At 47.7% G+C, this 17,718-nt stretch overlaps 1 protein-coding gene across 5 annotated transcripts in view; it reads right to left on the reverse strand.

Moving 5' to 3' along the window:
- Nucleotides 1–6,595: 6,595 nt before the first annotated feature.
- The window catches only part of RXRA (retinoid X receptor alpha), a 218,097-nt gene continuing 206,974 nt past the window's right edge, over nt 6,596–17,718 (reverse strand). For 2 of the 5 annotated variants that reach the window (XM_067541846.1, XM_067541843.1), the window contains one exon: nt 7,166–13,172. In XM_067541846.1, the coding sequence (XP_067397947.1) occupies nt 13,025–13,172 (148 nt within the window). In that variant the 3' untranslated portion in view covers nt 7,166–13,024. Of the gene's footprint in view, nt 6,918–7,165; nt 13,173–17,718 lie in introns of those variants that run through there. The other 3 variants (XM_067541845.1, XM_067541844.1, XM_067541847.1) reach the window with 3 other exon arrangements.

The raw sequence follows: 17,718 nt of genomic DNA on the forward strand, positions 1-17,718 counted from the left end.
CCCAACAGGCTTACTTACAAATTTTCCTCTAAAGACAATTACATCATCTTGCCCGGCAGGTGGCAGCATCACTTTGCTCTTGGAAGCATCCCACTTTTCACTGACTATGGACCCAATTATCTTTAGAAACTCCCAAAAAACCTCTAGCCCCTGCAGGTTTGGCTAACCAAGAGGAAGGTTGCTTTTTCTGAAGGAGTCTCCCACAGCACAGCCTCCAATAGAGAGAGGGGCAGGTGAATAAGAGCAGATCTGGGCTGATGGTTTGGTGACAGCCGGAGCATGCAGTTCTCTGGACAGCTGGGCCTTGCTATTAAATATCTCTCGGCTTTAATGAGCGTGCTAATAAATGCAGACAGTTAGCAAACAGAGTGACACCAATGCTTCCCTTTCAAACAGGAATGCAGATTACGTGGGCTATTGTTTATCCACTGCCATAGACGAGCCAAGCAACCACTCAGAGCTGCACATCACATTCAACACAGATTGACTGCCCTGTCTGAGAGCAATTTTAATGGGGCAAAAAAATATTTAGAGGATTGCTCTGTCCTGTGTCAGGGGTTTCAGATCCACAGGGGTCACACAGCTGACAGAACCCAGCCCAAGGCTCAGGTGTGCTGGAGGCAAAACTATCGTGGCCATCTGTGGAACTCTCTGCTGCAGGAGACGAGAATCAACTCATGGTTGGCCTCTTGTAAGGCACGATCCAAAGCCCTTCGAACACATTGACTTCAACAGGACTTGAGAACGCAGTGCAAAAGGCACCTCTTTGAGTAAACCTTTCCTCAATTCAAAGTAGGCATTTTTGCCCCCTGCCCTCCTTCTGCACTCCCTAACACTGGACAGTCTCCCCAAAGAGAGATAACTGATGGGACTCAACCCCAGCAAGAGCACAGCAACCAACAGAGTCCCACCACGAAAACATCTGGACTTCAATCCTCCTGTTAGGTGACTAGTTACCACGGGTGCACCAAAGCGACAGAGAGATGGAGTGACTCCACTGAGTTACACTGGCATAAAAACAGTGTATATGAGAGGAGGGCTATAGCCAATGAAGGATGGCCCAGTACTTCAGGTAGATCTGGGCTTGACTCCGTCTGGCCTTAGGCAAGTCACTTAGTCTCTCTGTTACCCATTTTACAGACTGGGAACTGAGGCCCAAACTGCTTCACAAGGGTGCTGAGACGGTAAATACATTGAAGATTGTGCGGTGCGCAGGTGCTCCGGCAGGTAACCGGTGCCAGGTAAGTACTAGAGATAGACAGAACATGATTATTGGTATTATTCCAAGACCAAGTGGAAAATTATAGGGGCATCGCCCTCCACTCACCCTGCTTTTACACCCAGCATCATTCAACGCCCATTTCCATCTGAGTCTGAGAGAGGAGAATCAGGCCCAAGGGCTCCAGCTTCTTCACGCAGCAAACTCGGCTAGTCCAGTATCGCTGCACTGGGAAGAGACGTCACTATGGATACCAGATGTGATGGTGAGGCCTGCAGAAGTGTTGCTTGGCAACGTGATGCAGAAGGTTGAGGTCCCCACTCAGGTCACTGGAACCGTGCCCAGAGTGAGGGCTCTCCCCCCGCCAGACATTATGATGATTATCCTAATGGGCTGGTGGGGGTGAAAAAGCCATTCGAGAGGGCTCATAAGGCAAGAACCGGCCCATGCCCCTTGGACAGCTAGTAATTGACACAGTAGCAGAGAGCGAAATGATCTCTCGCTTTCAATTTCTAAAGCCCCCAACCCCATAGGATTTGTGTCCTGGCAAAAAATAATGAGCTTTGTCCTTCTAGCTAAGGCTCTCAAAGCACTTTACAAACCCTAGCAATTGATGGCTCACAATCCCCCTGAGGAAGTGAAGTGGTATCATTTCCTAGGGCATGAGGAAGTTAAGGACTCCCCCATTGTCAGAGAGGAAGTTGGTGGCCCAGCTGAAGTCGATCCAAGGACTTCTGATTCCCAGGACAGCGCTTTAACCACAAGACACTCCCTCCCATGCCTTCTTCACCTGCAACAGCAAGCACGATCTTAGCCTGAGATCTCTTCCAGCTCTAAACCGGATTTCTCAGTTCCCTGGCAATTTCAAAAAGTTAAAAACCAATTTTTTTTCCTGGTCGAACACAAGGTTTCCTTTTGGTTTCAACCATTTTTTAAACATTTTTGGAATTTTTTTTAAACAACTTTAAAAAACAAAACATCATTTCATAGTGACATCAATAAAATGTTTGTTTTGTTTTTTTTCTGAACCCCCCTCTTCCCCCGGCCCTGAAATGAACAATTTGTTGATGTTGAGGTGAATTTGTGAAATGTTTCAGTGTCACCAAATCTGCACTGAAAAAAAGGTTTGGCCCCAAATTTGTCCCCAGCTCTGCCTACTAACACAGCATAGTATCCTCGAAGCTTTGACCTCGCAAGGGGCTTTTATTTCATCCCAGGAAAGAAAAAAAACCCAAACCTAATCTCCACCTGGCCACTCAGTCCCTGCCTCCACCTGTCCACTCAGTTCCTGCCTCTCCCCTGGACACTAATTCTAACCACTCACTAGTCTTATCCAATTGCAAAATAGCATGCCCATATCTGAAAAAAATGCTGGCAATGAGAGTCCAGGCTGGAAAGAGGGTGGCGGACAGGTGTGGTCTGGAGAGTGCTGGAGGGTATTGTGAAATGGGGATTCAGGAATGTGCAGGGGCCAAGAACTTGGGTGGGAGGCTAGGAAGATGAGAGACGGGAAAGTGAAGCCTCCCTGAGAAAACTGTTACCACAATGCCGCTTAGTGACGACCAAACCAATAGACCTAGACTCCCCCAGCACAACCTGAATGTCATAGTACGTATCCACAAAGTGCTCCACTAACATTAACCAGCCTGCACAACCCTTCTGGGGCTGGCCATTATTATTCTTCCCATTTCACAGGCATGGAGACTGAGGCAGACAAAAAGGAAGAGACTTTTCTATAGCCACAGATGGAGAGCTCAGTGTCAGATCACAGGAGTCCTGTGCTGCCAGTCCCTACAGCTCATTGACAGCTCCTGAATCTGGCTGTGGTTCAGACAAATCCCAGTTGATCCATCCCCTCCCTGACTCCTGTTTTTCAGTGTCGTTCAGTGACGCCTGTTCCTACAATATTTCTGGCCGGTTCTCATCGGATTTTGGATCAGCCCTAAACTTCTGACAGCAGTATTGCCAGCCGCAAGCATTCAAACGGCATGAGTTAGGACCCAAAACATCATGGGACTGGCTTAAAAGTCATGATTTTTTGTAAATGAAAGCTGAGATTTGTCCTTTATTACATGCCTCCAGGAGCGGGGGCTTTAAGAAAGAACACCAACTCTCACATGACTCATGATAAAATCATCAGAGTTGGCAACACTCTTGAGTGGACCGTAATACTCAAAGCTCTGAGCCCGCTGGGGTAGAATCACACACCAGATCTTTAAAAAATAAGGATTAGTTTTGTACACTCAAAGCCCTAATTTCTGGTGCCCAAAATGCAAACAGAAGAAAAGCCCCAATGCATTGCATGTATGTAACAGATTTTATTACATTAAACAATAGTCAGCTGATACCAACAACTCAAGAGAAGGTCAAAACAGGCGCTTTGCTCTCTGCGTAAGCCAGAGTAATGCCAATGAGTTTTCCAAGCTCTGCACCTCTTGCTCTCTCCATGTGCTAAGGCCATGAGAAAGCACCAAACTGATCATGAGCTCTCCTGCCCGGGGAGGAGGAGAAAAGAAAGGAGAGGGGACGGAAAATATATAGAAACTTCACAAGTGAGATTGCCACAAACACTGTGTTGATCACCAATAAGGTGTGAAGAAAGAAAGAAAGAAAGAAAGAAAGAAAGGCTGTTTAATTTTTACTTTCGTTTTTAAAATATGTAAACAAAATTTATAATACATGTATATTAAAACCTGTGAACAGCTTTAAGTCAGACTACGAATCAATCACTGGCATGAATGTGAGTCCTGGGTTAAAGAGAAAGCATAGCAGACTAAAGATCCCCATCGGTTCTAGCCACCTAGCTCCACCCTGGGAGAACCAAAAACACAGGAAAGGGAGGTAAATATTTGTTTTCCAAACACAGACTGCTGCCTGGAGGTTAGGAAGACAAATAACCAGCCTCTGAGACAGGAGCAATGAAATTTGTCAATTCAACGGTCTCTGTGTGCCCTCAGCCCCTCCCTTAACCTGAGACACTCACTTGGTGATGGAGGTGAATTTCAGCCCTATGCAGAGTCCCAGAATGGGCCCAACGTTGCCCTAGGGGCAAATGAGGGATTGCCATGGTGAAAAAGACAGACTTTCCTTCACTCAGCAGCACCCCAACGTGTCCTTTGCCCCATGACAATGTAAAACCTAACCTAGCTGTAAAACCGCCTCTCACATTTTTTAAATTGTCTTTAGAAATGGGGCAAAACTGGCAGCTCCATTCCAAATACTCCCCTCAAACACTATGGATTTGGCATGGATCTGAAGGTGAATGGGATCTGCTTTCAGATTCCGGTGTGGAGGTAGCCAAAATCTCCAGGGGAACCGCCCAGGATGGCTAACATCCCATACAGCTAGCTGCTCGCTCCAGAAGCCCCGCATTCAAAATGGCCAAAATCAGCCCCTCTCTCCTGAGTGCCACCAGACAACATTTCACAAGACCAGCTCGTGCTATTTTTGCAGCTGTCAAACCCAAACCAGAACCCTGAACTCTGAGAGCAGGGACCTAGCTAAATATGCTGTGTTTGAAATAAAAGCTTCCTCCCCATCTCCCTTTTGAAACAAAATGTAAGTGCTTTTTTAATTGTAAAAAATAGAAATGTTATAACACAGATCTGTACTAACTCAGTGTAAGCCCTTCTCGCCCCCACCCCTCCAAAAACCCTTTTTTATCTATTCTGTAGCAATTGGAGAGCATTTACCTCCCCTGTAAACCAAAGAGCAAATTCAGTCTTGGTTATAGCAACAAGACCAGGTTAGAGTCCAGGCTTCTGCTAACAGCGTCTGTTCACACACAAACTGCATTAGGGATGTAATGACATCTCCCCACACAACAATGTTCCAAACCAGACACCAGCAGGGAACGTGGCTTTAAAATAACTTACTGTTCCGGTATCTTAATGCCAACATCCAGAGAACAGAGTGTCAATATAATGTTGTCGCTGTGCAAGTGGTAAGCGTCACAAAAGGACCATGATCCTGGTGCTCCAGCACAGCCCAAAGGAGTGTGTATGAACGTCCCCGTCGTGAAGTTTTATTGTGGTGTATGGCCACCGAAAAGGCAGCTTTGCTCATCTCTGTACTGGCTGATCACAAGCACCTGAACATGCTGGGAGCTGCACAAGACAACCCCCTTAGCAAAAAAAAAGCCAAGGGCTAACTTCAGTTCCCAGACATCACCCCACTCCCCGCCCGCTCCCTCCCATTGACAACAATTGTCCACATAGGGCCTGATCCAAAGCCTTCCTGACGTCAGTGAAAAGACTCCAAGCGCCTAGGACTCTACACCCTTAAGTCTGATTACGGCCCACAAGGCTCAAAACAGAACTGACTTTGACTGGCTTTGGACCAGGCACTTCCCTCTTCCATCCTGCACCCCGGCTCTCGTCAGCGTCAATGGGGATTTTCAACTAGCCACCATCCCTATGACCCGTTCACCCAAATCTACAGTGACCACCATTAACAGCTTTTCACGGGCCTGCGTTATCTGCAGCATGCCCTAGGCACCCCCGCCCCCCCATGTTAAAGCAGGGAGAATTGTGCCAGGGCCGTATTTCTATTGTTGTCTAAGGCAAAATCTGGAAGGTGTTAATGGTGAGTTGTCTGCGGCAGAGGGAACGCTTTGTCCCCAGCAGCTAGGATCCAGTTCTCCTCTGGGAGCAGGTGGAGTTCTGCACTGCATCCAGGGCATTCTCTGACCCCATAGGTGCTTCGGAGAATTTAAAGGCTCAGCTGGCTGAGCAGCAGGCAATGGGGGAAGGAAAATGTCTGTTTTCCTCCACCCACCCGCCCAAAATAAAAGGTTTCGGGCCACTTGCAATTGTGCATTGCAGAGCATAACACAAACACTGGCTGCATGTTCTGGACTGAGGGACCTGGGAGGCGAGGACCAGTTTGTGTTTTACACAGGAGTGGAGGGGTCTGTGGTTCTCTAATGGGAACACTGCTGTCACGTAACAGTGGCTGGCTATTTGACTGAATTTCTGTCCTCCGTCCAGCTGTGGACAGATCAGGTGTAAACCAAATGGTAACATTAACCTAGTTGGGGGAGTAGGAGGGGGAGGGCGGGGGGAATCTCAGCCTCTCTTCTCCTGACATCAAGCCGCTCAGGTTGCCCAGTTGTCTAGGCAGGGAAAAGGAAAAGCCAAGTGGAGAAGAAATTTAAACTGGACTAACGCCGGCCAGCAGATGGAGCTATGCACATTGGTTCTTTACAAGTAGAAGTGAGAAAACAAGTTTGCCAGTGATTCCATTGAAGCACCGGTGCAGGGCGCAATCCAAATGCCCGTGAAGTCAATGCGAGAGTAGTTACGTTGACTTCAGCGGGGTTGGGATCAGGTCTTTCGAGAGTAAATCAAAGAACACCCATTCAGAACAAAAGAGGGCTTGAATTGTATTATATTTTAAAACGCTCATATATTTTCTTCTTCTTCTTTTTTTTGTTTTTCTTTACAATTCTAATACAATTGTTCATCAAAATACTGGCATTTCCAGCGGCATTTGTGTGTGTGAACAATAATATACGGTAGCGATTTCACAGGAAAACAGACCTGCAGGAACGCCAGATAAACACGACAAGAGACCAAAAGAAGTTTTCAGAAGAGGGGGGGAAAGAATAAAAAGCTCGTTAGAAAAATATTTCTGAAGAGATTTCACAGAAAGCCTTTAAAACACTGTCAATTTTTTCTCCTCATTCAGGTTTCTGTCCCTGTGGTGGAACATAGAGAGAGAGAGAAAGAGTTTACAACAATCTCTATAGAAGCAGAAATAAAACAATAAAAAAAAAAAATCCAAGAATATGTAAGGGATAAAATTACATTTGTACAAAAATAGATCTTTCAACTTTATTGATGTTTTAGATATTTTTTCCTTATCTTTTCTTTTTTTATTTCTGTTTTTCATTTTTGTAATTCTTTCTAAATTTTATTTTATTTTAGCTATGCAGCCCATAGCTAAGGCATCTGTCGCTCAGTGTTGGGAACTCCTAAAGCTATTTTCGTCAAACCACCTGCTTCTAAAAAAACAAAAAAGCATCTTAAAATAGATGCATTTCCTTTGTCTGGATTTATAAAGATCCGGAGTGGCACAAGCCAATCCAGGAGGGGTTCTGATACAACGTACTCGCTTACACGAAGCAAAAATGTACAAGGAAAAAAAGGGGGAAAAAAGAATCAACTTAAAGAAAACAAAAACACAAAAGTCTGTAATTGCTACGGTTATAATATATGTATATGTGAGTGAGGATATTTATACAGTGTATATATCTACAGTACATACATGTATACACACACACATATGTATCAACTTAAAATAGATCATGCACTCTGGTCACTGATGGGGACATCATCAGCTATTTAGCCACTGCTGGGAACAAGGGCAGGCTACATGGTCATGTGTCTCCATCCTTGATCCCACTTCAACCACCACCATTTAGGATTGTCCTCAAAGAGTGCCAAAATGTTGGCTGGGAGAGAGATGCTCAGGTGTGGCTCCTTTGGTCCTGTTCTGATGATAAAACAAACCCAGCCTTTGTTCATTTGCTGATTTCAAACATTTAAGTTCCTCTTGCCCTTTGGAAAGAGCAGTTGCTTCAGGGCTGCCGAATTATCCAGATAGAAGGCTGCGTTAACTTTGCTGCTGAATGTGCCACTTACCTCCCCACTGGTTTCAACGTGCTGGTGGGTGGCGGCAGAAAGGGAAGGGCTGAGCAGGCAAAGGATGGGTGGCTAAAAATAATTCTTTAGTTATGCAAGTGGACTGCAGTCTGTTCCAAAGCAATATACGACTCAGAGAGACCAGACCTTACAGTTCATTGGAGAACTCCAGGGACTGGGGGGGTGTAGCCAATTTGCTTTTCCAGTCCTGGGCCTTTGAGACAAAACCAATGTGATGTATTTCTTTTCCCCTGCCGCAGACTTCTCTGGGTTTAGGCTGGAACGTTCCCCTCCAGCGGACGTGACGCAGATTTGAGTTGAAACCACTGTCTAAAGGTTGAAAGTGCAGAGATTAGCTAGGCTGTCAGGATTCATGGGGCCAGTTCCTTTGTATGTCTCCTACGTATACAGTACTTGTACATTTTCAAGGCCTTTCACTCAAATAGCTCCACAGTGAAGGTTTTACATGAAGTGGGAATTGGGGGTTAGGGGTTGGGAGAGACAGGAGTGGATGGGGGGGGAAGGTGCAACAACTTCTTTGAGGAAACATCCTAAAATGCACATTTATTTAAGCTCATTTTGTTCCAGGATCCAGTGGAAACACACAAGGCAGCGAGGAACATCCAGTGTGGCAGGTGGGTGGCTGAAGAGCTGATATTTGTGCTATCTTTAGAAAATTAAAGATTGTCCCACCACAAAAAAAAAAAAAACCCAACCAACCAACCAACCAACCAAGAATTAAAAAATAACCTTAATCGAACCAGATTTTGCGAGAATACTAACATCTGGTAAAGTAAAAGTCCTACCTCTCTAGTGAATAATGTGCCTTTTCTTTTTACCCATGTATCACCTCTTCAAACAAGCATGTATTATAGTTCTGATAATTATAATCATGAGGAGGGGAAAAAAAACCCAAGGTGAAGGAAGATACACACGAAGGAGTCAATTAAATCCATGCAAAAAGCACGTCACTTTAAGGCTGCTGCTGCAGAAGTCACAAAACCCACTCTGGGCTCCCAGCTGGGGAACAATCAGGGCCGGGAGCATTTGGGTTCGGCTATGATTTTGGTGACTGTCGCTTGCAGATCCTGAAATGGGCTGTTCATGTTTGTTCAGGATCAAATACGATCCTACAAATGCTGCCTCAATTCCCTGTGGGCCAAACCTGCAGCTGGTGCAAACCAGCATAGCCCCATTGGCATCCAAGCTGCTCCGCTGATCTGCATCCGTTGAGGATCTGTCCCTACCTCTGCTGAAACACCCCTACAAAATAAGCACTGCGCACTTCAATAGGACCTTCCGCAACGGGATGCTTAAAAATATTACTCAAGCTTCACGCTCCAGGCTTGGGAGGCATTATTATTATAATGCCCATTTTAAAGAAAGGGAAACCGAGGCACAGAAGAGTGCCCAAGATTACAGAGCAAGTCACTGGCAGAGCCAGAAATAAAACCCAGGAGGTCCTGACTGCCAGACTTGTCCTTACACTGCAGTATTCTGCAAAGATGCTCAAGCGTCCAGTACCGGTACTGCAGTGTTTGCTGCTATGGCTCTGGGATTCGGAAGTATTTGTTTATTGAAGAGCGGGAGAAGCCATTTAGACTCAGACATGATTCTACATTAATGTGGCCAGGTGTGCTGCGTGCTCATTAGATCGTAGCTCTGCCCAGTGGACTCAGGAAAAAAAAACCACCCACACAGGTCCATCTTTGGCCTAAACCAGGCCCTGTTCCCTACTTTCTTCTAATGGCTTATGAGGAGCTGGCTCAGAGCCAACGCTTCCAGTCTGGAAAAGCAAATAGCAACTCAGACTTCCAGCCCCTAACACAGCTCCTTTCAAGCAGCCAATTAAAAAAAAAAAGTGGTTCGGCCCAATGGAGATAAACACCAGATTTATTATAGTGCTAGGTTCAATGGGCTTTTTAATAAAGAACCCTGATATTCTCTGGCAAGCAGGCTCCAGGCAGACATAACACATGAATCCAGGCTTCTTAGATGGCCTTCTACATTTTTTAACCCTCTGAGATCCATAGATTTATAGGGATGGGAGTTCAAATGCTGATTAAAAAATAACCATGATGCTCTTGGGCTCAGATCCCATGTGCCAACGCAGTGGGAAATTTATGGTGTACCTGCAATCCCCTGCCGACCAACTTCTCTCTCTCTTCTGATGGAAAGGCATAGGCCATGATGGTGCCCAGTGGCACTCTCTATGTAATTAAGTTCTCTTGCCTTGTTTTCTTGGCAAATTCTTCCCAGGGCGAAGCTGTTTAATAATATTTTCAGCGGCACACAGGCTGCTGAAGAAACACAGCCAAAACGCATTCCCTGCCTCCGTGGATTTGACACTTCAGACTGGCTTGGGTGGCAGTCCTGACCTGAAATTCTTGGTATTGTTTAATGATGAGATGGCCTTATTTATTAGCTGCCGGAACTTGAACTGCCAGTCTGCTTGGAAAGTGGACAAGAAGGGACAGATTGAATATCAACTGTGCCTCTTAATGAACGTAGGTGATAGCCCAGGGTGGGATTTGCTTGCTTACACTTGACTGAGACAACAAAGTAGCTATTTAAAAGGCCAGCTGCAACCAACAGGGAGGAGAGGGGAAGAAATGTTTTTGGAATCTAATAATTTGCCATTTTAAAGCACAAACCAAATAAAAGTAGCAGGGAAGTCCCTGGTAGGGAGCCAACCACAGACATTTCATTCCTGGCTTGGCCCAAATGCTCCTTTGATGTGTTAAGAATAGCTACTTTCCTCTGAAAAATCAGCAAGATCCTTCATTGTTTCCTCTTCTTTTTCCTTTAATTTGTTTTCTAACGTGGCCTTGGGAGACACTTGCTCCCTGGCTGATTCGCTGCCCCCTAAGAAACCTGAAGACGTTCCCTAGAATTTGCGGAGTGCTGTGTTTTGGCAAATACACAGCGATTAAGTGAGAAGGCTGCAGTCTATAAAAGCAAAACAATTGATCCACCTTCCCCACCAATTTTTTTAAAGCAGCTCGTGCTGTCTGGGACAATCAGCCCACCACTTAGGTGGCAAATTAAACCGAGGAAAATTCAGCCCGAAGAGCTGGAAAAAGCTTCGTAAGAGTGAGATGAAGTAGACTGTGAAATAGCCTCCTTTCTAAGGGAAGCGGTGGAGTCCTGGTTGCTCGGGTCATTTCAACCTGGACTGGAAAAAACGCTGGGGAATAGGCTGTAGGGAATAATCCTGCTTTCTAATGGATGAGCTAGATGGGACCTTATTAGCATCTCTGATCAGCAAGCGGTGGAGTTTCTAGGATCGAAGCATTGAGAGAAGTACCTAAAAACCCACCAGCTTCCCTGTGGGCACACAGATCAGTGAGCAAGCTAAAATTAATGCATTTTTGGTTCCTGGCTAGAGCAGAATTTGTATACTATAAGCTTCCCTCAGAATTACCGCAGAAACATGGAGCAGCCGCCAAAGGTACTGCAAAGGGAAGGGGTCCTTTCAGTGCTCCCTGCTGGTCTCCGGATATCTCCCCAGGCTTGGCAAAGGTTTCTCATGCAGGTCCACCCAAAATGGAGGTGGCCCTGAATGCTCGCCACATGTCGGTCTAACAAAAGGGTCTGAGAGTCCAATAGAGAAAGCAAAGGGGTTGGGTTTTTTTTTGGGGGGGGGGAAGGGGAAGGGTTTGCTTTGAAACCTCTATTCATAGATGGAAACCAAGCGAATGGAGACTAAGCATTTTGGCCACTAGGAGAGAGGCTGCACCTCCATTTCCTGACCCCTGTGGGAGGCCCCAGATCTCCTACAAAAATCAATAACTAGAGCAGACAGGGAAGAGGGTCAGGGAAGGTACAGCCCTCCTGTCACCAATCAACCCACCCAGTGAAGTGCTGCCCCCCGGGCCCCGTTTATCACTGCTTGGCACCTACTGCTACCACCTCGCCAAAGGAGGGTGCTCACATTTTGCACCGATGGAACCGATTGCGTGAAATGGTGATGAACTGGGCGCTACAGCCATGTAACGGAACTGAAAAATCGTTATTCGCACCACTCGGCCCATTACAAGCTCCTAGCCGTCCATCAGTCTCACTGCAAGGCAAACCGGCTACCCCCAACGCCAGCAATCTGGCTAACATCAACTAGTTTGCTCGGCTTGGCTGAGCAAGGGTGCAGGGACCCCCAAATGTGAAATGCACATCGGGACGATGAATGCCTGTGTGTTGAGGGAGAGGCGGGCAACGAGGTAAGACCCTTACCAGGGGAGTGGAAATTGGCATCATTGCAGCCTTAAAGCAACCGTGCAAGACTTGTGCAACCCAGCTGGCTCATGTTTGGACTGGCTAGCTCCAGCACTGAGAGAACAATCATCTTTGGAAAAACTCACGACATGCCGTTGCTTTCCCGGAAGGAAAGCAAGGTATTGAAGTCACCGCCATCCACGCTGCCCTCCACACACAGAGGGGGGCTCAGTCGCTCAGTGTGACCACGCATCTCTCCGTTCAGGCAATTATTTTGGGAGGGGGGGGGGATAAGAGATCAATCCCCCAGGCCCCTGCTTTTAATTTAAAGGAGAAGGCTCTGCAAAAAATCTTCGTTTGGGAGATGGCGGGGGCCAGGGCTCCAGAGCGCCTTTCCTTTAGCCAGTAAATACTAAGAGTTAGACACCAAAAATAGATATTCTTTTCTCTTTCAAAAACGCCATCCCCTGAAAGTATCCAGAGGTGGGTAAGCAAAATTAAACCACTCCCCTTAGCCCATCCAAACCCCAACTTCTCAGGACCCCTACAGATAAAATCAACCCCGCCGCCGGCTTCCAGCCAACCAACCATCTCAGCCACGTGCGGAAATCCCAACTCAACCACGGCAGGGGCAGGCAGGGAATGGCGAAGCCTGGCCGTTGGGGGGGGGGGAAGGAGGGTTGCTTGCTTTTGAAGCGTTCCACCCCACGTCTCTACATCTAAAACATGAAAACAATCGTCAGCTCCGTAGACGCAGCGATGGCAACATGAGCAGAGGGCCAGCGTGACGAAGAGGCAAGGGGCGCCGGGGCGTCGCCGTGGGTCAGACGGAGAAGAGCAGGTGCGGTCTCCAGCACTGGGGCAGAGGGAGGAGGCCGAGGAAGAGTGGAGGTGGGAGGAGGCCGCTGAGGCCCCAGCTGTGTGAAAGGACTGACCCAGCTGAGATCCTCTAAGTCAGTTGGTGCGGTGCTTCCAGCATCTCCATCAAGAAGGTGTCGATGGGTGTGTCTCCTATTAGCTTGAAGAAGAACAGGTGCTCCAGGCATTTCAGGCCAATGGATCTCAGGGCAGGCAGGCGAAGCAAGAGTTTTGCAAACCTGCAGGGGGTTGGGAGGGGGGGGAGGAGGAGTGAAGAGGAGAAGGTGGTTAGACACCTCACGCTCAGCTGGCGTTGTCTATAGGGCTCAGAGGTGCAATGAAGCACGGAGGGCAGAACTTGCAGACTCCTGTGAACGTCCCTGCTAGTGACAGGTCTAGTCCAAGCACGGCTCGCCCTTTGGGTTGGACCTCTCTCTAGTTACGGGGAGTCACCGAGCTAAATCCCCCCCCTATACTCATTGCACTGAGAAGTTACCAGCTGGCTCCCTATCCCACAGGACGTGCAGTCAAGGTAAACGACGAGACTTAGAATCGTCTGCGGTTACCAGAAGTGAAAGAGCGTGGGGGAAAAACAAGGCTCCCCCTCTGGGTTCTGTTGGGCTGGCATTTGTCAGCACCTTGTGTCCAGACAATGTAACTGCTTCCCCTGCAGAGCCTCTGAGTCATTTTCCCATGTTGTATGTGTGAGTCTTTTACACCGTAGCAGCTGAGAGAAGAAACATATGGGGCCAGATCACCAGGTCAATGGAGAGACACCAGGTTACACCAGCTCAGCATCTGGTATAACCCCCTTTTCCTTTGGAAATGGGAACATGAGACTGTAAAAACCGGCCCGGGTAAGGGGAGCGGGCTGAAGCAACTTTTAAGTCATTTTATGAAACGGACGAGATTTCAGCCCGCCTGTCTCCCTTTAATAAAGCAACTCAGACCAGACAGCAGTGTCACACGTCACTCTCCCCAGAGGTCCCCAGCTTCCACGGCTCTGAGCCTTCCGGACCCGTGGCAAACCACAAATGTGGACTGAGGGGCACTATGCCTGGGGTGAATCGAATAGAAGGTGGCAGCTGGGGTTTGAAGTTGGAGATGGGGCTGGCACCCAAGCAAAATCCCCCACCTGTTTTGATCTGCTTTTAACCACTGGCTCAGCTCAGCCCAGCAGAGACGCTTTTCATGCTGTCCTCATGGGGCTTTAAACAAACTGCTGACAAGCCAGGAGTGCTGCCCCCAGATGTGAGGGCTTTGATGCTTCATGGGGAAGTCCTTCTAAACATGGGAGAAATGGGGTTTGGCACTGAGGGAGACCCAAAACCGTAGCATGATCGTGGGTTTAAGGAGCTGGCTCAGTGGCCCCAGATGCTCCCCAGCAGTGAGCAGACGGACAAGCCCTGCTGATTTTAGGCAAAACCCTGGCTGAGAGAGACAACCCTGGCCTGCAGCACTGGAGAAGGCTGTGCTCTGCCTGCCCTGAACTAGAATCCAGTGGAGAGGGGCCAGCTGGCTTCCATAAGGTTGGTGGAGGACACTTTCCAGGCGGGAGGGATCCAGAGTGCATGGAAGAGCTCCCTTTAGCTGGGGAAGCTGGGGTGTGGCTCCTCGGTGCATTGTGGATTTGGGCCCCTGCTGCAAACTGTGGGATGTACCTGGAATTTCCACTCGTTTGGACTAATGGGATCGGGCCAAATGAGTCTGCAACCGCAAAGGGCACAGAAGCAGAACTGTCCCTCCAGAGTGTTCCCCACCCCCAAACTCCCCCACAAGCAGCTCCAGGAGATCTCGTTTTGCTTCCCCCTCGCTACACACAGCAGCGCTCTGGGTCAAGGTTTGAAAAAAATTCCTATTAATAATAGAGAATGTCTTTATTTATTTATTTGTCACCATGCAATCAGGGCTTTAAAATAAGCAACGCAGTTTAAAGGCTGGAGCTTGGCCAGTGAAAGGGAGTGTGGGGTGGGGGGCGGGAGGGGGAAGCTGTGTGCTCATATGTGTGTGTGTGTATAGATATATATATACATTTGCTGAGCTGGAAAGAGCAGTGGGACAAGGGCCAGGAAAAACAAATCAGTCCTGCCATCCCATCCAGGAAGTTTCACTTTAAACCAAACCAGATGACGGCTGCAGCTTTCGGCTACATTTAACCGTGAGATAACCAGCCCACAGCACAATGCACCAAGGCTGGGCCAGAAGAGACTAGAGGTGATTGCATGAGGCCGCTTTGTGTCATATACACACCACACCCTCCCCACGAGAGCAGCACAGGGGGGCTGGGACTCGGTTACGTTTTGCCTTGGAATGTTCCCCTGAGCCTGGCTGTTGTGTGGGAGTTGCTTATTTGGTGCACGAGGATTTACGCTGTTCTCGAGAGCCCAGTTCATGGAGTACAATAGTTATTCGTAGTCTTGCAGGAAGGGCATCTGAAACTCCCCAGTGGTCTATCTAGTCTCTGGCAGTGCTTGCTGCGGGAAGATCCAGTAAACTGCCCACCAAGAACTCAGCTGTGCATTATTCCACCATGGGAGGAATTTCTTCCTGACCACAAATGGGGATCACGTTGGGTCGTGAAACATGGGGCGGGACATAGAGTGTGAACCCAGTTTTAGTGTAAATGGCAGAGTCTTAATTCACAGAACTATCTAATCCATTTTGGAAATCTATTCAGCTCCCTACTTTCAATTATACCGCTTGGCGGCGAGGCATGTCACCGCTGGATTATAATTATATTCTGCACTTAGATAGAGCTGTGTGGTTGTCGCTTTCACAGGTCTGTGTAAACAGCTCCATTATTGATGGTGCATTGGAGGCACAAAGAGATCAGTGGACTTGTTCAATGTCATACAAGTCAGGGACGTTGCCAGGAATAGAACGCAAGACTCCGGTCCACTGGCCCATGTTATCAGTCATATGATGCACGGAGTATTTCCTTACATTTCTCCGTGATCACTAGCATAGTACCCAGAGTAGAGAGACCGTTAGTGGAGTCCTGACATCCTAGTCCAAGTTATATCAAAGCCATTTAGATCTTCACGGGTTTTGGAACAGAGCTAAGTAAAATGTGGAGATCTTGCTTTGCAGGATTTTGTGAGAACATTTGCTTTGGTTTTGATCCAGGTAGGTTCACATCTCCCGAGTCCCAGCTTCAAATTAATCCAGAAACTCAGAGCAAAACTTGGGTTGCAACGCTGAATCCCACCTCACTTCCTTGAAGTTTGCCCAGAGCTGAAGTGCAAACAAAGGAGCAGTGAGGAGTACAGGCTGGAAAATTCAATGTGGATGTTGCACACCTCTCCAAAGGCCGGGGTGCCTGCATCTGGGGGTTCGGTTCAATCTATTACGGAGGCAGAGGGCCTGGATTTTCAAAGGCAGTTCCCATTGTGACAATTATGGCTGGCCACCTATTTCGTGCCCAAATGAGAGTGGAGATCTTTTGAAAATTGCTACGAAACCCAGTAAAAACTCGGCCCCTGGTTTGTTTGAAAGGTGAAATTTACATGAATCTGAGTTGGCTTCCGAGCAGGCGAGGTGATCCAAAACTTAGGTGAGTTGCATGTGGATTCCTGGGCTTCAACCAACCTTTCCTGTCCTATTCTCCAAGGTCGCCAACCCGCCTCTCACCCTCTTCCAAACAAAATATGACCGGCAATAATACTCACACTCTTTTTTCTTCCATTCTGACAATCTTACAAACACCCAGAAAGCCCACTAAGAATCCAGATCATATACGAAATAGCCATCATACTGAAGTCCAACTGAGGCGTAGTGGCTAAGGTGCTTGACTGCAATCCCAGCAGTCACGGGCTGGCGCCTCATTTGGTCTCACACTGAAAGGTTGCCTCCTGTTTATTCAGCTGCAAAACGGGTGTCTGATTCATAGGGTTTGGGAGTCAAAGGCGGTAGGACATGATGCTAGCCACTTTGCTCCCTTGTGTATGACTGGCTATGGAAACGGCTATGTCTTAAACCACATCAGCCTGATGAACCATCCCTGGCTTAGGGTCAACTTTGACTTTTGATATTGAAGTCCAGAACATTGCAACCTCAGCGCAATTTTGGCTTGGCACAAGAGCTCTCATTCGTTGCATGAATCAGTTAGTGTTGTAAGAGGATCCTTTCCCCCCCACTGTCCAGCAAAGGAAGCCCAGAAAGCCAGATGACCTGTGAATCCCAATTTCTAAGCTACTTTGCCATATTTACTGATGGAGACATTCCTGAACTGACTTGCACCAAGAGGCAATTCACAGGGCTTTTCTTCATTTCGTTCCTGGCAGTTGCCAACTCCAGGCTGCGACTGGGAAAATGCACCCACTCAATTCTGGAACGATCCAGGAAAGCAGTCTGAATTTCTTTTCTTGTTCCCAGCTGGATCAGGGATATGGAGGAAGGGGGAAAGTTTCAACTGAGGCTTTTGCTTCCCAACAGGGATGCTCATGTGCCACTGAAAATTCACTCCATGTGTGTCTTATTTTTCTGTGGTTTATTCTCAGTGGCTTTCAAAAGGGAAATGATCCCCCCGGAGCGGCACTCCTCCCACTGCTCTATGTTTCTAGTGGCTAGAGCAGGGGACCAGAAGGAAGCCAATGGTTCTGTTTCTGGCACTGACTCCGGGTTTGACCTTGAGCAAGTTGCATCACCTCTCTCTGTCTCCACTGGCCATGCAGCAATATGGGGATGGTGACACGTCTCCACTTCATGGGGGGCAGGGGAGGGGGGCTTGTGAGGCTCCATTGATCGAGCTGGGCAAAAATTAATGGTTTAGCTTCAGTGGATTTG

The sequence above is a fragment of the Emydura macquarii genome, unplaced genomic scaffold (genome assembly GCF_026122565.2).
Source record: "Emydura macquarii macquarii isolate MOO-44397 ecotype Brisbane River unplaced genomic scaffold, CSIRO-AGI_Emac_v2 contig_691, whole genome shotgun sequence".
Taxonomy (NCBI): domain Eukaryota; kingdom Metazoa; phylum Chordata; order Testudines; family Chelidae; genus Emydura; species Emydura macquarii.